Genomic DNA, 22,752 nt, shown 5'->3' on the forward strand with positions numbered 1-22,752 from the left:
GTCTGTCAAGACTGGCCCGTACGGGCAGGGGTACCTTTACCTTTACCTTTATCACCATGATCAACATCATGTAGTGTGGTGTAGTGGTTAGAGTGCCAGACAAAGACCTCGGAGACTAGGGTTCAAATCCCCTCTCAGCCATGAAGCTCAGTGGATGACTTTGGGCCAGCCACTGCCTCTCAGGGTTGCTGTGAGGTTAAAATAGGGTCTAGTGCGTGACACGCACATATCAAGCATGCGTAAATTTGTTGTTGCCTCTATGCCACTTTGAATTACTTTGAGGAGAGGAAACGTGAGATATAAAATGTAATATAATAGTGTAATTGTTTGAATGTTCCAGTGGCTCAGTGAGCATCTGCACTTGCACTGGGCATGGTGGAGCATCTCAGTCATCTGTATCACCAAATACAGATCAACCCTGCCTCTTGGAAAACATTTTGCAGGGCTGTCTCTGAGCTGACCACAATTGTGTGCCATTGCACCACAACCTCTGAATTTGGTATCGAGTATGGAATTTAGCACCCCAAGACTAGACACTGAATGCCTAGACTCACCTTTTCTAACACTCCAGATATTGGTTTACAACTCCCATTATCCCCCAACCATTGCGTGTGGATGCGGCACTAAAATGTGTTTCTGGTTATGAGGATAGACTCCTCCTGCCCATGAAGCAGAATAAATAAAGTGGAGACAAATGAGAATGGTTTTCTTCCCCTGTTGGCAAGATGGGCATTTTTGGTAACATTTAGCATTTCTTGGTGTATGGTTTATTTCAGTGCCTAACAAAATAAAATAAGGATTGTCTCAAGACTAGCAGTGTCAGAGGAATCAGTTGAAAACATACTGGCTGTGAGTTCTGGAAGACCTGCTCCCTGCCTTGCAGGCCATTTTGCACCTGGCCTGGGCAGGCAGGGGCCAGACAGACTCCAGCCACAAAAGCTGCTGAACAGACTCATGGGCTGGGGTTTTTTGTTGAGGGGGTCTTGTTCCTGTTGCTGATGTTAATGCTTTGTATCTTTATTTTGGATTTTATGATTTATGTGGAAATTGTTCAGTTTGGTAATGTACTATTTGATGTTTTGTTTATTGTTTATGCCTACTTTTATTACGTTTGTAGTTATGTATTTTTATATATACTGTAAGCCAGCTTGAGCATGGTTTGAGCTTTGGAAAAGTGGCATTCAAATAAAAGGATTGATTGATTGAAACAGACTTTTAAATACTGGAACATAGGATGGCTCAGTGCTTGCCTTTGAAATGCATTAAAAGCTAGCATAGCATAGTTGTTTGGGTGTGCCTGAGTTAAGAAAGTAGAGATCCCCTCTTTTCATCTTATCATTTCATTGGGTTTATATGGTAGCCTTAGGGAAGCCACCATCTCCCACTCTCAGATATGGTGCCAGTATTGTATGGCACTTGTAAAAGTACCAATTCTGCCTGTTGAAGTGGTCAAGTGGGCACCTGTGGGGTAAGGTGATTTTGTAGGTAAATTGCTCCCAAGTTGTTAAAGACTCTTTATACTAATAATAACACCCTATGCTATTTTTCTAGCAAAAGAGGCGATGGAACTCACCATGAACACCTCCCTTGTTTTCTTAGAATGGCAATGGTGCCCACCTGAGAGGTGCTGGAACCCATGTGAGAGGTGCTGGAACTGAGTTCCACTGAGTTCCCCCTGGAGAAAAAAGCCCTGGTCACACCACTTTCCCACAGAAAAACCCGCTGTTTGTAAATTCAGCAGGTTTTCCTGGGGGAAGTAGCAGGGCAAACGAAAAGCTTATTGGACCCGTACCTAGAAAGCAAGGGGCAAGCTGAAATGTGGACGAGCCCTTAGTCTATTTTATTGGTGTTTTAAACTTCTGCATGTTTTAATTCATTTAGTGGTAATTTTATTGTTTTTTACTTCTTTGTAAACTGCTTTGAGGTTCTTTCTACAATTATGCGGTATATTAATTTAAATAAATAAATAAATAAATAAATAAATAAATAAATAAATAATAAATAAATAAATAAAACTAGTCACCTACCTTCCAGTATTGTTGTGGGATTGCTATTTACATTCTAATGTTCCTATTCTATATAATAGGGTAATCAGTCATATCAACAAGCAACTCTAAAGTCATGGCAAGCTAGAAGTCAAAAGAGTTTTGGGTATCCATGAACTTGTATTGCACAACAGTATGCCACCTTTTGATTACAGATGTTTTATTTATGAACCCTTGAGACAATTATTTAGCTTTATAAAGAAAGAGTCCATTATAAAGAGAGACCTAAAAGCCATTGAATGCCATCTCTTTACTGCAAACTACCATGATCAAGGTCCTGTGATGTGTGGAACACAGTGGTAATAGCTACTGTACTTTTCCTGTGCCCTTGTTTTTATTGGTATCTAAAAGTATTATGTAAAGTATTTTGGAGTTACTTCGACAACAAAATGCTGCATGTTTAACCCCCCCCCCCAAAGCCTGCTCTTAAAACTGTGTGTTAACTTTTCAGTTGCCAAGATCAAAGGAATCTGTAGCTCATTTCAGATGTTCAATGAAGTTCCTCACCCCTGACATTTATATCTTCATTGTAAGATCTTCCTTTTACCCATATATGTCCAACTACATTGTAAGGCATACACGTATGCCCCGCTTTTTTTAGGGTTCCTGATAGCATGGGTAGAATCCAATGGCATACAGTTTTATTCGCATTGGCTGTATATATGCCAGGCCTCTGTAGCCTGGTGCCCTCTAGATGTTGGGACTTGAGCTCTCATCATCCATGACCAGTGGGGCTGATGGGAGCTGTAGTTCAAAACATCTGGAGAGCAGTAGGTTGGATACGTCTGTCCCTGTCTGCTCGTATTTGTGTCCACTAGGCAAGGAGAACCTGTGGCATTCCAGCAACGTCTAAAGGGCCACAGCCTCTTTATTTCAGGCCAGATATGTGCAGCAGGAACTCTTGTCTACCCAATGGAACAGGGAGCACAGTAGGCCAAAAACAAAAGCCATCACTTTTATTGGGACAAGTTGCTCACTCAGAAGCTCTATGAAATTTGTCCTGGTCAATCTCCTCTATATCTATCACCCTCTGGGCAGCTCCTAACAGAATTAAAAGCACATTAAAACACCAAACATTAAATATCTCCCTAATCATTTGGTGGTCCTTTCTCCTCTTCGTCTTCATCTTCCTTCCTTCCTTCCTTCCTTCCTTCCTTCCTTCCTTCCTTCCTTCCTTCCTTCCTTTCTCCCCCCCCCCCCCCCTCCTTCCATCTTTGGCCCAAGAACAATGCATTTTAGTTTCAAAAGCAGAATTACAAAACACCCAGTAAGGATTATTCCTCAGGCATCGTGTTCAGTGTTCAGTTTTATCTGACAGCCAAATCAAAGAAGTCCATATTGTTTTGGGTGTTTTTCAAGCTGCTTGGAGTTCATGGGATCAGTTTTTATGTCTTACTGTGAAAAGTGAAATGTTTGTCAATTTTTCAAGCCCTCTCATTTTATCTAGTGTTTAGAATGAGAAATGAAGCAGCCTTTAAAAGATTGCCTTGATGTAAACCTAAGCAGTGAAACAACTTACTACTGCTCATGTGGAAAAGTGAATTTGGGCATACGGGGTGGAAATTGTTTGAGGGGATGAGGAAAGGAGTACCTCTGAATATTATTATTCACAATTCTAGCCCAACCCTTATGCTTCATTAGTGAAGGGAAATGCATTTCTAAACAAGGGATTGAAACCAGATTTAGAACCCTGTTTGCAAACTCTGGTTGATGCTAGTTGTAGTGTTATCCATTGGTAATTCTGGTGCAGTTATTTATTTCATTTATATGCCATGTTTATCTTCCAAGGAGTTCAAGGCAGTGTACATGGTCCCCCAAACCATTCCATCCTCTTTTGAGGTAAGGTAAACTAAGAGGTGAAGATGGACCCAAAGTCACCCAGTGAGCTTCATGGCTAAGTATGGATTTGAACCCTGGTCTCCCAGGTCATAGTCCAACTTTCGCACCTTTATGCCTCACTGGCTTTGATATAGTGAATGCCATCCATGAAGAGCTGTCAAGGGGAACAAGTGGATGAGTACATGGTGCTGTAGTTAGAAGATCCCTGCCATATCCTCAGCAGGTCTTCATTGTAAGTTGTAAAAACACACTATGCTCAGGAATAGCAAAAGTAATCAATGGAGGCTGTTGCTGACTGGTGGGGAACCGGTGGACCAGTCCACACTGCAGCTGCCATCTTGATCATTGGCTATGCTTGCTGGGCTTGCTGGGAGATGGAATCCTAACAACATACTGAGGATTTCAGATTGCCCATCCCTGCTGGAGTTCATAGATTTGAGCCCTGGTAGGTTTAGACTCTCTGTAAGATGTATAATATTCTTCTCTCCCACCCACTTCCTTGCATATGGAACAATAACTACATTAAAATACAGTGTATGTTAGAGAACTTATAGTAAAGAAGCAAATTGTGTTGCCTAAGCAGAACTTTTGCCAAGGCCAATCAAAATAGCCTTGGGAACAGATATTTAAATATTCCATGCACCTCTAATTTTTATCCTCATTTGTATAAATCCTCTTTTCTTTAAACCTTTAATCTCTTCTTTACCAGTATCTGATCTGCCATATTTTAATGTCATTATGATTTTCTCTCTTTCTAAGGCTAAAATGTAATGCTTATTAGTTTTGGGGGAAATTCATTTTGCTATAAATGAGTCAGGATGTGAACCTCAGAGGTTAAACACAGCTGATAATACCCTTTCATGCCTAAAGTGCTTTAACAAAGCTGTGCATTTATTTCACAAAGTCCTATTAAATGAGATTTATTCTGCCATTGCATTTTGATAACGGTACTTTGAGATATTAGTGTTGTGTGAGAATTCTACCACACAGTCTGAGGGTAACTTAATGTTGTATGCAGCTAGGATTTTGTATCAGAAGGGGCTGGTTATTGATCTGATTCACTTTGAGATAAATAAAAACTGTGTGAAGGGTCTGTTTGAGTCTAGCCCACTTTAGATGTGATCTTCCATGTGCCCAGAATAGTACAGGAGAAGTGCGCAGGGCCATCCCTGTGGTCCATGTGTTGGGTTCTTAATTACTCACAGCCCAATCGTAACCATATTCACTCAAAAGTAATTTCTATTTAATTGAATGGGGCAAAGTCCCAGGTCAGTGGGATTAGGATTGTAGGTTCTAAATCACAGAGGGGAGTCTGTGTGTTTCTTAGAATGTCCTCCCTCCCATTGTGTGGGAATATTGGTTGCTGGGGAGATGGGGATGAGGCCTGTGGGCATTTCTCCCCCCACCCCTTTTCTTCCTCTGTTTGATTATGATTCTGCTTTGTTGCTTTTGTTTGTGTAAAAACCTGCACTATGGATCTGGTAGCCAGCAAGTTATTCATCTCCAAAGCAAAAATGCTGCATTTAAAAAAAGTTAATTAAAATAGCCAATGATCCATAATAGCAGGGCACTGTACCTGGAATATTCATTGATGCAAGGTGAAAATGTAATGCGTGTTCTGGGTCCTGATAGCATCGTCAGTGCTGGTTTTTTCATAGCAGAGCATGATTCCTGGTGGAGGGCATATTTTCTCACCGCTTGTGTGGAACTCTGCAAAAGTTATGGAAAGCTGTGCATATGGGTGCAATACATTTTTCTTTTACGTAAGGAGAGCTTAGGCAACCGTACTGGCTGCCTCAACCATACTTGCTATTTGCAGGATGGTTCAAGAAGCATTTGCCTATCCATGAAATGGGCATGCAAGTTAATCCTGCGTCCTTGCTTACTTAGCATTCATCATGCTTTGCCTAGCCATTGTGGTAATATATATGTTTGGTTTACCCATGCAAGTATAGGCATTGACTTGTATTCAGTGATGGGGAAGAAAGAACCTTATTCCAATGCTTTGATTTGCCTAGCTGTTGCCAGAAGCCGGAGCAATGGGAATCCTGCATTCTGGTTCTGTCATCCTGTGGTTGCTTACTTACCTGTTTATAGTTACCTCTCTGAAGAGACATCAGAAAGACAGAGCACTTAGCATGAACCCCACTATAAGTGCTTTGAACTGGATTGTGGGGGTGGAGATGTAGGTGGTGAACTTGTGACAGATACAGGATGTGATACTGACATTCTGTTTTATATGTCAGCCCTTAAAGTGTCCCGCTTTGATTATCATCCCACTGAAGCCAGTTCATCTGCGGTACAATTATAGCCCAAGCATCCTTTCCCCTCTCCTTCCTCTACTACCGTATTTAGTATTCAGTTATTTTAGATGCAAACACGGTTCATGACTCTGGTACATATTAAAATACTGACCTCAGGGGTAGCATTAAGCTATGTCTGTTCCCTGCCCTCTGTGACCCCAGTGTCTGGGGCAAGTGGCAGGTTTCACTCCTCAGCTGTGCCCCAGTTGCTATCTGCATACATTGTCTCACTAGAATTTAATGCAAGTCACTATGAATCAAGCCTGTTCCTATTGCCCTTTGATTCACTCCCTGGGTTCTGTTTCTTGATAGTATTGATTGTGGTGGAAATTTAGCTCTCTTCAGGCAATCTGAAGAGAGGAAATTAACACAATAGAGTCCTCCCCTCCATCACCTGCCACAAACTGGTGGGCAAATTTCTGAATCTGGGAGCTCCTGTGATTGTGGAGGCTTCCATGTGATTTTAGAACCCTGATATTCCAGGGTTTAAATTGCATGGAGAGCCCTCTATGAGTACAGAAAGTTCCCTGTTTCAGAACTTCACCTTCCAACTTGGGATGGAGTTTAGTATTTTTGGCCCTGCTCACATGAGTATTTAACACCTGAAAAGGGTTCTAAAGAACTGACTTTATATCTTACTTACTTAACATTTGGGAAAGTTGTTCATTATGCATTTGGATATTCATCTTATCGTAACCAAATTTTGCTTGATGGTACCTACAGTCAAGGCACAGGTTTTCCTCTATATTTTTTGATACAATTGGATGCTATTTTGAATCAGGATGGTGGACCAAAACTTTCGGAACTGCACTCATTTGACTCACTAATTTCAAAACTGCACTGTTTTCGGATTAGATAGGGAAAAGCAAAAGGAAGGAAAATTAATACAGAATTCTTTTGCTTCTGTTCAAACAGCAAATTTTTTTTCTGGTTAACTCAGCTCATGGTTTTGAAATATGTAAATACAGTGGTACCTCAGGTTAAGAACTTAATTCGTTCTGGAGGTCCATTCTTAACCTGAAACTGTTCTTAACCTGAGGTACCACTTTTGTTAACGGGGCCTCCTGCTGCTGCTGCGCCGCCAGAGCACGATTTCTGTTCTCATCCTGAAGCAAAGTTCTTAACCCGAGGTACTATTTCTGGGTTAGCGGAGTCTTTAACCTGAAGCGTATGTAACCCAAGGTACCACTGTACTGGTTTGTTTCATGAAGACTCAACCAAAGTTGGATTATGTTGCTATTAGGAGCTAGTCCATGTTGTGCTAAAAATAAAACTGCAGCTAACAGACTAGGTTAAGAATTTGGGCCTTATGTTTTGTTTCATGTGCCAGGAACTATTTTAAATATAAACAAGATTAATAAGAGCTCAATCTTACTCTGTTTTTTTTTTTAAACAAAGTACTACAAAAGTTTTCTTAAACTCATTATGCATGATAAATTTCTAGGAGTCTAACTCTGAGTGGTAATAACTGAGTTTTAGAGCGTAGCAGTAAAAGGTTGATTTGAGCATTTGATTAATTTACTTGGTATAAGCAATAAATAGCCATTTTTAAGAGCCTTTAATGAAACACCTCCAGGAAACAATGGCAATCAATGAACCCTAACTTAATTAAGTCTTGTATCTTTTCTGTGAGATACTTCTCATTTAACTGCTTTATCACAGTCATCTTCTTGAATTGCTTAAATTATTAATTTTTCTTATGATGTGTACAGCTCTCTATATTTATGTCAATACATGATCCAAATTATTTTGTGCTAGACATATGTGTCTATTAATTTAATGAGGAAAAATGGAGAGAAAGTATTAAAATAATGACCTAACATTAATTTCTATAAGGAGACATTTTCATTTCACTTAATGCATGGCTGCAAATGAAAATTTTCTTTTATGCATAATAGTGGAAAGTAAATTAGCCAATATGCAAACTAATGCTTAAAAGACTTTAATCTCATGGTGTTAGGAAAGATCCTGAGTTCTATATGGAATGTCTTGATTCTCTTTACTACCAAACTTTGAGTAATAGCAGACTCTCATTTTTGAGACTAGGAAGCCTTATTTTGAAGTGTCCAAAAGGCATTGATCACAATATATCCCCCCCCCCCTTTTCTGGGTTGAGCTTGAGGAATCTCATAAGCTTTAGACCACTTTCATACTTTAAAATATGCTAATAATTCAACAAACAAAGGGATAATATTTAGGATTTCCTTCTCTTCTTCATCCTCCTCTGGCAAATATAACAGAAATCAGCATACAATTTGCTGGTATGTATGTCTACAATTTGAAGTGTGATGATGGAGAGAGAAATGCTTCATGACTTGAAGATGTACTACAAGTTCTCCTTTTTAAGATTTTGTCTGCCCGGAAGCAGTTCGCCAGGTGAGGTGGACCTGCTATACTAGCCTCTCGGCAGATGGGTTGCTGTTTTTTACCAGGAAGGAAGAGCAAAGTGGCAAAGGGTCTACACAGTTGTAGTGGATCCCACCACTGTAGACTAATTATGTAGCGGATCCAAAACTACATTCATATCCCATCATAACCACCACAGGTTATCTTTTGGTCTGTGTTTGAGGGAAAACTTAGTGATTTGGTGTCTTTGGCACAAGGTTTTATTTACAGTGCAAAGTTGGTAAAACAAAGATGGGTCAGGAGTTGTGTTTTTTTGAGAAACAGTTAGCTTATTAATTACACTAAATCTAAATACGTTGCAGGCATTAAAACAAAGCAGAAAATGCGTGGCTTCCCTTAAACTTCAGTTGCTAAAAATCAGTTGTTACACTTCAGGTAGATGTTCAGGTTTCTAGAATAAGTGGTAAAATGCTTAACTCAGTTTCTGTTACTTCACTCCCATTTCTTTACATAGTTATGACAGGTATTAAATACTTTTGACACAGCACAGCTTCCTTCACAACTTAATACTCTGGTTCATGTCTGAGGGGCACTTTTTGTCAGTTACCCAACCTCTTAACAATCCCACTCCTGAGGTATTCCAATTAATATGTCACACCTAGAGGATCACCTCACTCCTTTTAACTGGTTTGGGAGTCTTCTCTTTCTAGTAGATCTCTCCCCTTACTGGAATGAGACCCAAATAGACTGTTTTCTCACAGTTTCTACTTCTGCTGACTCAAACTCAGCCTCCCCATTACTTCTGTCTGTATACTTTCCCAAGACACTCAACACAGTCTTACTATCTAAGCTACGAGGCGCCTTCCTCTAGCTATTGACATTCTCCTCAGAGCGGATCTTAAACTAAGATTTGACCTAAGTCTCTCAGACAAACCCTATCCTAATCCCTATATCCCATCTCAAATTAAGCCCTGTGTAAAAAACAAAAAACACACCCTCAGAAACTGAAGCAATACACGAATGAGTATGATCCCAGGGAGAATGCAATCCCTGAATTTTCGCCTTCCCGTTTGTCTCCTGCTTCTAGCTATGCTTGCTAATCACAGTCTCTGGTCTTTCTCTCAGAGTTTTAGATCTTCATATCCTGTGGACAGGGGACCATGAGTGTCTGTGGTAGTTGTCCGGCTGGGCACATTGTCCCTTCGTGTACTACTTTCATTGTTGCATGTTATTAAGTTTATTTATTTTATTATTTTTAATAAATATTTGGCTCTCATACGGAAGGCCATTCTGGGCAGGAGGGGGAAATGACTTTGCACTGCTAATAGATGACTGACTCAAATCTCATTTATCTTAATTCTGAAAATACCATCTCTTTTCTTTTGAATTGTCCTGGGATAGACTGGCCTTCATTTGGGAATTGTTTGTTTGTCTGGTAAAGTGGAGCCAACAGAATGAAAGGAAGAGAAAGATGTTGTTGAATACCCATGATTCTCTTGTCTCTCACATTAAATGAAGTATTTCTAGACTTCTAGGCATGAGACAGCTTCTAAAACAAATTATAACAAGAAAATGTACAAAATCAAGGGGCTTTGGCATATGAAAAGAAGAAATGATACAAGGATATATACACTCATGTTACAAAACACAGAGTATTTGCATCAGTGAGAATGAAACTGCACAGGAAAACTTTTTTTAAAAAAGCTTTTTATGTCTATAAAGTGGTAACCATTTTTAACCTTCCCCATGTTAAATGAAATTATAAATAAAGTAACACAAGAAGTCTTAATGCAGAAACTAGCCACAGAGCACAGCCATCAAAATGCTGTGCAGAAGAGCAAATGTCCCACACAAATGTACCAGGCAAGGTACAGAGTATCCAGTGTGCAGCCCAAGTTATCTTGGCAGTCAAGGCAGAAATTCCCACATTTAGTTTATTGTAAAATGAAATATTTTATTTGTTGCCCTGTCATAACACTCTACATCACATGCATGAGGTGGTTGCTTCACTCTACTCAATGGAAGGGCCAGGCCTGCCGGGAGCCTAAATAGCTCAGAAGTGAATTGGCAACCACTATAACACTAAAATTAATTGTGGGGGCTTTGTTAATATTGGTTGAGTGAGATTTAAGAAAAATGACAAGAGTAAAACTGTTACATTCAACTTCCCTGCGGCTTTACATTTCCTCATGTAATCTCTCCCCTCATTCTCCTTTGTATGCAGTTATCTCGCCTCTTATGCAAGGGCTCAGTTCTGGGGAGTCCATGTGTAAGCCTAAAAGGCGGGAATCCCTGTCCCTGCCTTTCCCCATGAGGTGGAGGGCTGCTTGCCTGGCTTTGGGAAGGCCACACAAGGCTTCTGCCTGCATTTTAGAGCCCCCCCCCCCGCTGCTTTCCCAAAGCTGGAAAAGCTCACCATGGCAGTGTGGGAAATACAGTGGTGCCTCGCAAGACAAAATTAATCCATTCCGCGAGTCTCTTCGTCTTGTGGTTTCTTCGTCTTGCGAAGCATGGCTATTAGTGGCTTAGCGGCTATTAGTGGCTTAGCGGCTATTAGCGGCTTAGCGGCTATTAACAGCTTAGCGGCTTTAAGAAAAAGGAAACAAACTCGCAAGACGTTTCGTCTTGCGAAGCAAGCCCATAGGGAAATTCGTCTTGCGGAACGACTCAAAAAACGGAAAACTCTTTCGTCTAGCGAGTTTTTCGTCTTGCGAGGCATTCGTCTTGCGGGGCACCACTGTAAATAAATGGAGAGTGGGTTTCCTCCACTCTCCATTTATTTATTTATTTATTCCCCCTCCCCATGCAAAGCTGTGATCGCATAAATATAATCAGCGTAAGATGTGATTTACCTGTATTTGAAATGGTGTCCCTGGTGGTAGCCGCTATTGACAGATATAAACAAACAAACAAAAAGCCCTTCTGGGCACACTGTAGTTCTCTGGGTTGCAATAAGGGTGACTGTGCATGACAAATTAAGAAAAGCCAACAGACATGCCTCCCCCCCCCCAAGCAAATGCTTACTCCCTCTTCTTGAGCACAGAAGCATCAAGGACCATGCATGCACTATAAATTGAAAGCACATGACTCCCCCCCCCAAAAAAAATAATAATCCTGGGAACTGTAGCTTGTAAGAGTACTGTGATTTTGCAGCTCTCTCTGGAGTGAACTATAGTTCCCAGGGTTCTTTGGGGGAAGCAATGTGGTTTAAATGGTGTAAACACAACCTTAGTAAGGAGACAAAAGCAGCTCATCTGAAACTTAAAAACTCACTAGCAACGTGCAGGGGCAGAGAGCTGGAGGGGGCAGAGGTGGGAGGAGCTGTTGTCATTTAACATGCCATCTCCCTCTCCTGGGCATAATGCAAATCCTATGGGCTTCCTCTCTTTTTGACATGGTTTTCATTGCAGTTTAATGTTCTGCTTGAACAGTCAAGAAAAAAACCCTTTTGCCTGAACCTTTGTTTTGTTGATGCCCTAAACAGCATCAAAGAAACCCAGCGCTGTCTCCTTAAGGCCCCAGACTTCACGTTTGGTGTGACATTTTTCTTGTTGTTAAATAAACTCTGACCATGAGCAGCTGTCAGGCAGAAATACACCACAGGCTAGCATTCAACGAAACACCAGACAAGCATTTGGGCAGCCAGAGGGCTCTTGTTTTCTTCCCTTCCTATTCTCCCCCACTCTTGACACATGTAAGAAACGAAAATTCAGTAAAGCATGGTATCCTTGATTAGATTTTTTTCCTCTAATAAGGAGAATGTATTACATCAACCCAAGTGGTATACTGTCGACTTAGCTCTCTGTGTATAGACATATATGTGGTTTGTGTGTGTATCGATCAATAGTAAATGCATCCAAACTTCGTTTGGCATTTGAAAAACAGCTGTGAGAGACCACACCTGCCTGGAAGCAACTCAAGTTAATTTTCAGTAATATACTTTTAAGGGATTTTAAGAATGGGAAAATAATATACAAATATAGTATCTTAAAAAGAATACTAATAGTTTTCTTATCTGTCATCATCTGAGTTCATTTTGTCTAGTATAACTGTGTGTATGTTCTCTGATTCACATATATTAGCTCCCCCTGAATCCATGTTAACAAGCCAAAGTTCCAAATCCATTCCCTTGCATAGCAAAATGAAGAATATGTGGTTTTGCTTTTTTGCCATAGGAATAGCCAGATAACAAAATATTTTGCACTATTTGCATTTCTCTCTCTCTACTGGGATAAAATGCATTATATGAGAATATTCTTTCTGGAAAATGCTTTTTGTTGTTGTTAGTGACTCTCATGTTTGAGTGTTTTGCTTTTTAAAAATGTAATCAGCAAAAGAAAATTGTATAAGATACAGAGGGTTTAGGTTTTTTTTAATAACACTTCCCAAGAGGCAAAATGTGTGTTACTTTTTTATAACTGTTGTTAAGCAGTTGGAGGCAGTATGGTATTTTTATGTATCAGACTTTGGTTGGGTGATTTTTGTTTGTTTGTTTTACTCCTTTCTCGGTGCCAGACTGTTTACAGGAGGCTCCTCCTAACCAAGTTAAATCTAAAATATGCCAAGAGTTTCCATGAGAGCAAGCGAGGAAGAGAATGGTGTGGAAAAGTATGAGTAGAGCAGATTCACAGCAATATCAAAGGGACTTCAGCATCAATCTGCCACATGGAAGACATTCTGTCAGCCTCTATTTATGCTTGTGATCATCATAGCTATTTGCCTTTGATCTAATGGGACGTCTCTTTTCTCCTTCTTTTTTATTTCTGTAGGATAAAGCGGTGGGTGGATAAGATGCAAGAAGACCTAGTAAGGCTGGTGAAAACAGCGAGTGGGGTGGATGAACTTGCTCAAGTAAGTGACAATTACATGGATGTAGTGCATGAGGAGGTTCACAAACGGGCACCTAGTAAATGGTGGACAGTCTCGTTCCACTAAGGAGTTTTTCAGAAAGCAAAAAGCCAACACTGTTAGGGCTCAGTTTCGGATTTGGAACACAGCACTGGTGCAAATGGGGCAGTAGCTTCTCTTGAACAGCAGTTGCATCGTAGGAGCCTTGGTGGAACAGTGTGCTGCCTATGGCATTCCTTACTATCCTCAAGTAGCAAAAAGTATTGGGCTGTCCCTGCATTCTGGAGCCTAGTGCCATATTGCATGTGCTTCTATTGCTGCTAACAAGTTGAAAGTCATGGGCAGAAGCAGCAAGGTGCAGATGGCACAGATGTCCTGTGGAAGACACCATCTGTACCCTCCACTTATTTTTCATTTTTGAGCTCTTCGCATTAGCCAGCATTCCCCCCTGCCACTTACACACAATCCAACACCAAAGGGGTTTTTCCAACACAAACTGTGACAGCGAAAACAAATGTGGATTCCTCCTTTTAAAAAAAATAAAAGAAACTGAAAGCCTAAAATTTCAGGAGCACAAATAATTTAATGCGTTGTGTGCTGTATGCAAAGAATGGCCTGGAGCACTTAACAGCTCTTCCTATTATATTTCTTTCCTCCAAAGCTAACTTGATAAAGGAGGTTGCTGCATATTCATTAATTGACTTACTGTCGTCTGACTTTGTTTAGTCAGACTTGCTTATTGTTAGGAAAAGCTAATATTTAATCAGGTGCAAAAGGCATGGGCTTATTACTGCCTCTCACAGCAGCAAAAACTCCTTTCATTATACTGCCTGTCTGGTAAATGTGTAAATGGTGACTGGGAAAAAATGTGGGGGTGTCTGTACTGAGCTAGAAATGCCCAGATTGTCATAGATTTACAAGGCATTCCTCTGAAAGGAGAGCAAGTCTTTCGCAGTAATTCAACTCTGTTACTGATTTCATAGGAGGAATCTTAGAAACACTTTGTGGAAGGGAAGAACTTCCTGAACGCAGAGGACATGACAAGGTGTGTGGTTGTCAGTCATTGTGCAAGTGGAATGGGACCTGCGTCTTGTCCCTGGATTCCCATGTGGATGTGGGAAGAGACGCTACCCCTTGGCAAAAGGAAATCCTGCAGCCCTTACTTGGAGGGGTTGGCCTCATTGCAGTGGCTGCCAGAAAGCTGTAAACAGGCAGTTTGTCAGTTGCATGTAGGCATCTGCACTGTGAATCCTGTAAGCAATGCACAGTTGCAAGACCCAGATGCAACTTTGTGCTTGTTAAATAGATAAGAACTTTATTTGCATTAGCCACTAGCTATAGCAATAAGATAACATACACTGGGGATAGAGCTAAATAGTTAGCTATATAAAATGCGTTCTGGAGGTTTACATCAATACAAATGGAAAAATTTCCTGGTAATCTGGTTCTTTCTAGTTCTCCACAGCCCCTTAGGATGAAGCCAGATGGATTTATAGTGACCTTCCCCTAGCTGTGTGCTCTCCACATGTTGTTGAACACCCAAGCATCAGCCCCAGCAAGCATGGTACCCTCAATGGTTAGGGTTGATGGGGAAGGCTGTGTGCAAGCTACCCAGGGCTGACGTAGTCCAGTTCAAGCAGCGTCCATCAAAGTCGTTATACAGATAGTCCTTGCATAAACTCTGAACATAAGCCTTTTTAGACAAGCCCCATCTTCCCCTGTCCATTACCTGACATCATGTATGTTAGGTTATGACAGGTGGGTGTTGTAAAAGGAGCATAGTATAGACTGGCTAGCCAAAACATCTGTGTTCAACCTAAGAGTCAGGGTAACATAATTTTTTAACCTGTTGCATAACAAAATTCAGAGTCATGTGAAGCTCGATTGACAGCTGGGTTTACCCTTTTCCTGTTGACTTTACTCATCAACTGACCATTACCATGGCGTGCCTGCTGTAGTGTTCTCTCAATCTAATTAACATTGTGTGTAGTCTAAAATGCAAAGTAATTAAATGTTCATGCTCTGCTAGAGTCCCTTACTGGACAGGGTAATAAAAAATGAGGTTACACTCTGCCTTAATGTAGTTTGGCTCTCAAATGTCAAGCCACTTGAAGGGAACAATAGCTCCTTTAAAAATTATGAATTTGCCCTTCTTTCGCAACTCAGGAGTGAGAAAAAAATCTAGAATACAGGAGAGAAAACTGAACCCCCCTAATAGAACCTTCTTGCAAAACCACCTAATTGGATAGAACACTACTCCCAGAATCTATTTCCATTTTGATATGGAGTTGCACTAGCAAGTCAAGCGTGATATTCCCAAGGCATTATGTTAGTTCAGTCCCAGAGCTATGGAGCAAGTGTATACAGTTAACTGTCTTCAGATGATAAAACATAGAGTGAAAGGAACATTGGATTTAGAGGACGGATGCTAAAGGCAGCTTTGGACATTGCAAACCAGTGGTGACAGAGGAAGAGTGTTTGACCTGAGCTCCCTCTTTTTCATTGCTTCCTCTTTAATTTGTGGAATGGGGAGGCTCACTCTCCACATGCATCTGGCATTTGCATTTTTGCATTTGAAAGAGCAAAGAAAAAAACGGGGGGGGGGGGTGAATCACAAGTGATTTGCACATCTTGTGATACTCTTTGTTCATAAGGTATGAAACTTCTTTAAAACCCAAAAGAAATGTGCTCATCCTTACTAACCTTTAGGAAACTAGCACAAAAGCCTTTGGAAAGCTTCTAACATGTATGTTCTACCGTACTTTTTTCTATGTGGTGTAAGTGTGGCACAGGAACAAGGTTAGCAGTGACTAGAAGTTGGTTAGTAACATGTTTGTTTGTTTTAATACTGACTCATGTGACCTGCAAACCAACACAGCTGTGTTTGTGTGTATGCATGTGTGTACACATAGATATATGGGATTTTGAAAAGAGTTGTTGTTTAAAAATAGAATTTTTTATACACATTTTGTAAACACAAATGAATGCTGATAGCTGCAAGATCAGTCTGGGCTCAGCTCTAGAGCTAAGCCAGGCAATCAGGATAATAACTCTTGCTAGACTAGACCACACCGGACTGCAGGCAAAGGATCATATGCCTGAATGCTTCTCCTTACCAAAAATAACAAAAAAGCCCCTACTCGCAGTTTATTAAAATAGTATCTCAGGAGCAATGAGTAAATCATCTCTTTGGGGGCATTCAGCTCCATGTCATTGTAATCACATGGAAGGGGAGAGTGAGGTCCTATCTCTACTGTCCCATCCCCCACCGCCCCACTCGTCACCCACACATTGGGGAAACACCTGTAATAGGGGACCTTCTGTGTTCTTGAGGAACAGGCATAGTCTATGTGTAGCCCTCCAGATGTTTTGGACTACAACTGCTGGCGGCCCAACTCAGCATGGCCCAAGATCAGGGATGCTGAGAAGTGTTGGTAAAGACATCTGACAGGTGCCATGTTAGCTACCCCAGTGTAGACTCTTCCCATGACTCACAGCCTTTAGAACATGGGGTTCAAAATCACAGGGAGAGCCCTTGCCCACACCACAGGCTCCGCTTACACCCATGGATGCTAGGAATGGCAAGGCCTGGAGGCTCTCTCTCAGAACTTCCATAAAGGGCCGTCATCATGAGCAGTGCAAAGTGGCACAGTTGGCAGCCTGCACTTTATTTCCCCTTAGTCATATGACTTGAAGACAGGTCACAGCTTAAACAACATTCACTTCTGTTAGTGGGTCTGGCTTGGAGGTTTCTGGTGTGAGAGTCACTCACATCGGTACAGAACGAGTGGGATTCAGATGTTTGAGACCTGGGTTCAAGACCCGCTTTAGCTGTAGTCTCATTATGTAGCCATTGGCAAGTGGTTATCATCTTCCAGACTTCTCCATCTGTAAAAAGCGAACTGCCTTTCATAGAGTCAAGCTGAAGAAAATGAGGAGACATCTGTATACTCTGTTATTGACAATAATCGTTCAGAAATGGGGCTACTGAAGTGTGAGTGTGTGAAGAAGCTATAACTTATCTTTGAGGTTATTTTCTTTCCCCCTCTTGAGTCTGTTTTAATTTAAATAATAAAGAAGATGGAATACTTTGAAAACTACTGACATTTTATTTAGACTTCGTGTGTATGAAAAGGAAACTGTGTGGGATGTAATCTTTTCTTGTCTAATCATGTCAAAACTTTAAATTGCTGCAGGGCTATGGCTCATGTTTCACAAGATACAGACCACAGTAGAATTTGTATCTCAAGCAAATGAGGAGAGGGCCTTGCACTTCAGCTTACTGGGGTGTATCTGAAAGTAGCTTCAGACATCTCTACCAGTGTGGAGAAAGCAGGTGTATGACTGACTTGACCATTCTCTTTTCATGCCTTCAATTTAGTTTTTTAAAAAGTGCTTCCCTTCTAATATCTCAAGAGAAGAATGTTGCATTTCTTCTGCAATGGGATCTGTGAACTTCCCTGACATCTGGAACACAGACATCTCAAAGTAGAGGAGCTACATGATTTCCCATTAGGTGGGAAGCATGAAAGGTGCACAAATCACCCATGGACCTACTTTATATGAACCTGATCCAGAATCCTGTGTGATGTGTTCCATGTTTCCATGGGACATTAGAGGAGCAAGCTTCTCTCTACTTAGTATCCATCTTTCTTATCTCTCTAAATATGTCCCACCATCTCTATTCTTTTGGGTTTATTTCTTCAGATTGACAACATGTGCCAAGCACAAAGTTTTCTATAGAGTTTTATACAGCCATTGTGTCTTGTCTATCAAGCAGCAGGACACTGGGAGAAAGGACAGATCAGGAAGCTGAGGCTCCAAGACTTTGGCCACCTCATGAGAAGAGAAGACTCCCTGGAAAAGACCCTGATGTTGGGAAAGATGGAGGGCACAACAGAGGACGAGATGGTGGGACACTGTTCTCGAAGCTATGATCATGAGTTTGACCAAGCTGCGGGAGGCAGTGGAAGACAGGGGTGCCTGGCGTGCTCTGGTCCATGGGGTCATGAAGAGTCGGACACGACTAAACAACTAAACAACAACAACAAGCCACCAGAAAAAAAACCCAAGGGAGAAAAAGAGAAATATTGTGTATATAGATATTCTGAAATGGAAAGTATTGTTTTTAGGAAGCACGGTATCAGAAAGCTTATTTCTGAGTACTGGTCCACTCCTAAGATGCTCCAGCATAGGCATGCTTGGAACAGGGAATGCCAGTAGTTATTCCCCTGAAATGTTATAAAATATGGCCCCAGTTTTGCAAGGTGATTATGCAGTTTCAAGTACTTTCTCCTTGTCTTGTTCCATGTTCTGATGCAGTAAATTCCTAAGCTGCCACTGTGTGAATTTCATATATGTAACACAGTGGTCCTTATTCTCCAGAATTACTATTTCTGATATTTCTTCCTGGCAAACAACTGTCTTTATTTTTTTACATTGTGGGAAGAGAATGTCATTTTAACACATTGTTAGTGTACACAAAAATGCACTCAAGAGTTGTAAGGAGGCCACAATTTCTGTCCCACCATGGTTTTGTTACAGTCTGCATTGTTTCTGTTCTGTTACAATTTGGCTTCTGCTAAAAGCTACATTATTAATCTTGCTATATCTGCTGTAGCTGAATCTTACATACAGGTACTTAATTATGTGATTAATTTCAATGCATTTCAACAGAAGGGAGACATCAAAAACAATGCATTAAATAACACAATTATTTGTGCAATATTTAAGCCCTAAAATAACCACTAATACATTTTTTTGCTTGCATGGTTTCCATTCCTCACTTCTGACAAATAAGCAGATTGTGGGAATTTCTGCTGCTGTTTCTGACAGAATTCTCTACCATCCCAACTTCACTTGTTCTTCAAGTTTCAGCCACCTCCTGAAAGCAGGGATCTCTGAGGGGCAGCTCATCAGCCATTTACCAAAGCCGTTACTAGATGTGCCAGGAGATGGGCTAGGGCAACTGAAGAAATCACTCCCTGCTTCAGAAGCTAGTACAAGTTAGGCTGTTGTAAAGTATATTAAATACAACAGGAGGAAAATAATTGTCAGTTTGTATGTGGCACAGGCAGTGGCCTCTTGTCTGGTTACAAAAACACAATAATCACCTATGTTTTCATCTGTGGTGTATGATGGAGCATATATAATTCTTGGTTTTTAGTACAAAAGTTACACCACGTGCACAGGATTTCCAGAGTGGTGTGACTATGTTTAAACTCCTGTAGGAAGAACATGTTTTTAATGGCTTCTTAAAGATTAAGCCTTATTACGACAGAAGCCCTTGGGGACTATAGTAGTGGACTGAGTACATTAAAATTTGTGCCATAAAAAATAGTCTTTAAAGAGGCATGATGATGTTTGGTGTTAATTTGTAAAGCTGTGTAAACCACAATGCAAGCCAGCCTTGCCAGGATAGCTTCCCGGGAGCCTTGTGCAAATCTTAGACTGTACAGGACATAGTAAGGTAAAGGTACCCCTGCCCGTACGGGCCAGTCGTGTCCGACTCTAGGGTTGTGCGCTCATCTCACTTAAGAGGCCGGGGGCCAGCGCTGTCCGAACACACTTCCGGGTCATGTGGCCAGCATGACGAAGCTGCTCTGACAAGCCAGCACCAGCGCAGCACACGGAAACGCCATTTACCTTCCCGCTATAAAGCGGTACCTATTTATCATCCTCATAGTCTAGCTATCTTAACGTTTGGTCAGCTTTTTGGCTTGCGCGTTATTTCAGACTTGGTTATGCCATTCTTGCATTCCATTTTTGTGTGTGATGGGTTACAGGGCAGAAGCACAGCAAAAGTTGTGTATCTCTGTATTGCAGGGCTGTTTGAAATTTTTATTTTAACTTCATTAAGCATCACAAGTAGGGAAAATAAATCAATGACACCTCATACCCTAGCAATGGAAGCTTTATGTGAAACATTAAGAGGGACCACTGTATATGTGTTCTTGTTATATGGCTCATCTGCCTCTCTCTTAATTCATACGAAAATGTCCCAATTCCCCATGGTAGCCTTAAGAGCAAGTGAGGTAATTGGCTCTTTGTGAGAGATGTGTAAAATGTGTCTTTGAAGACACAGTGAAGTAGAAGGACGTGCTGTTTGGCAGCCTTCTTAACTCTTTGCACATTAGGCAGACACTTTTGCATTGTGTGCAGCTTTGTATCAACATGCAGAAAATATTACAGGCCATTAACTTTGAATAAATATGCAGCATATGAAGAACAGTAAGGGAATAATAACAATGGCACTCTCTCTCCTGAGTTGGAAGCATCCTTGTATATTGACATAAAACCTTAGAGAATGGAGTTATAAATGTGGGAGGATTTTACCATCAACCTGAAGAGCTTTTAGCAAAACACCAAACTAACTGAAAAACTTACATAAAGGCTTTGTTAATTTGTATGCTTTTGGTAAAAACTACTACACTGCTTCCATTGAGTTCTTTAGACTCTAGACCACAGAAGCAGCTGAAAAATAATAAATTTTGGATACCTTTTGACTACTTTGTATGAAGCATAAGAATGGAACACATTTAGTTATTTAAAATATTTTCATCACGAATAACTTTAATTCACATGAATTTTCAAGGTGACCAACAACAGTTTCAATATAAGCATTTGAGTCTCAAAAAAATTTCAGTGAAATATCCAGATTTAAGAAGCATCACTGAGCTGAGCAGCAAAACAGACAATACTGTAACCAGGATTAAAACAGTCAGCTATCTCAGTCAGCTGAAGACCTCGCACATTAGAATTGTTTTTTATCAGCTGATGACATACCATTGAAGAACAAATCATCTGGGCTTTCAGGACAAAGTCTGGTTGCTGCAACAGAAAAAGTCCTTTCCAATGAATTCTCCAACCACTCTTTGGTGGTGGGACACAAAGGATCTCCCCCTCCCTGATGATCCTGGCAGCATCATGCAGGAGAAATATATCCTTTTTAAAGTATCCTAGTCACAAACTGTTTAGGGATTTAAAGGCAGAATGGAACTTCAAAACAAATTGGGAGCCATTGATGCTGGTGCAGAATTATGGTCAAGTGATTTAAAAATAATAATCCGGTTGAGGCTACCTTCTCCAGCCAAGGGCACAACCAAAGGTGTTCAAAATCACTCCAGAGCCACAAACAAGGAAAGTCCCAAACAAGCAGTGCAACTGAATCAGATTTCCTAGTTGACAAATGTACTTCTTTCCTGCCTAGATTAAGTCTCAGCTTGCTCACCCGCATACTATCCTTCATAGTAAATAGGTTATGACCTTCACTGCTTCTCTGGAATCTAATGAAAAGGAGAAACAGATTTTGGTATCATCAATATATCAATGTCACTCATACCCCTATCCAACCTCTACCATTAGGAGACAGAATGCTGGCTTGGTGCCACACAATTGCCCTCCTGATGCTGGTGTCACTGTTGCTTCCTGGGATGGTGTGGAAATGGGGCAGGGCCAACCCAGTGCTCCTGCTGGTGCAATCATGCAGCCCTGACCTTGCTGGCACCTGCCCTTGCCTCGTCCTGGTAAGTGTCAGTGATGCCAACATTGTAGATGTTGAATAATATTGGGACAGGGTATAGCACTGGCTCCCAGAAGCCAATGGGCATGGAGCTGAACAGTATTGGTACAACCTTTACCTAGGAAAGACAGGAGCCAGCACATAATGGCTCCTTCTGGCTGCATGCTGCCCAGGTGTTTCACAAGGTTACCATGGTTGATAATATTGAAAGGGTCATACTCCTCCTGCCTAACTGCTGGTATAGGCCATCTACCAGGGCAACCAAGACAATATCATGCCTCACTTGCACTATACATTTAAAGCAGTGTCAGGTCACTTTCAATGGGCATGGTTTCCCCAAAAGAATTTTGGAAGCTGTAGTTTTATTTTAAGGGGCTGGGAATTGTTAGGAGACCCCTATTCCAACCACAGCTACAGTTCTCAGAATGGTTTCACAGCCAATCCCTCACCTCAGGGTACTCGGGGAACTGTAGCTCTGTGAGGGGAATCAATTTGTTTTTAAATTGCATATATCCAAGCTGGATTAGGCTTGTTTAACTGCTTTTAATACTGAAATTTAAACTGTTGAAAGGCGGACAATAAAGTTATTAACAAACAAACAAACAAACAAACAAACAAACAAACAAACAAACAAACTGTTTTCTCAGAATGGAGATTTTGTACCTGTTCAGAGGCACTATATTCATTTTTTAAAACAAAAGTTGTCCTAGGATGGAGGAAGGATATTTGTGCCTGATCTGAGGTGTCAGTCTGGGGGTATTATTTTTTAAAAAAACCAATAAAAAGCAAATATTGCTATTCACAGAAGTGTCCAACCGCAGAAATATCAAGAAGGGAAATTGGCAATGTG

General features: G+C 40.9%; 1 protein-coding gene across 5 annotated transcripts in view; it reads left to right on the forward strand.

Annotated features, from left to right (window-relative positions):
• The window catches only part of CACNA2D1 (calcium voltage-gated channel auxiliary subunit alpha2delta 1), a 385,544-nt gene that overhangs the window by 67,037 nt on the left and 295,755 nt on the right, over positions 1 to 22,752 (forward strand). For all 5 annotated transcript variants that reach the window (XM_077935727.1, XM_077935728.1, XM_077935729.1 and 2 more), the window contains exon 2: positions 13,303 to 13,384. In XM_077935727.1, coding sequence (XP_077791853.1) covers positions 13,303 to 13,384 — 82 coding nt within the window. The remainder of the gene's footprint in view (positions 1 to 13,302; positions 13,385 to 22,752) is intronic.

This window comes from Podarcis muralis, chromosome 10 (assembly GCF_964188315.1).
Source record: "Podarcis muralis chromosome 10, rPodMur119.hap1.1, whole genome shotgun sequence".
Lineage (NCBI taxonomy): Eukaryota > Metazoa > Chordata > Lepidosauria > Squamata > Lacertidae > Podarcis > Podarcis muralis.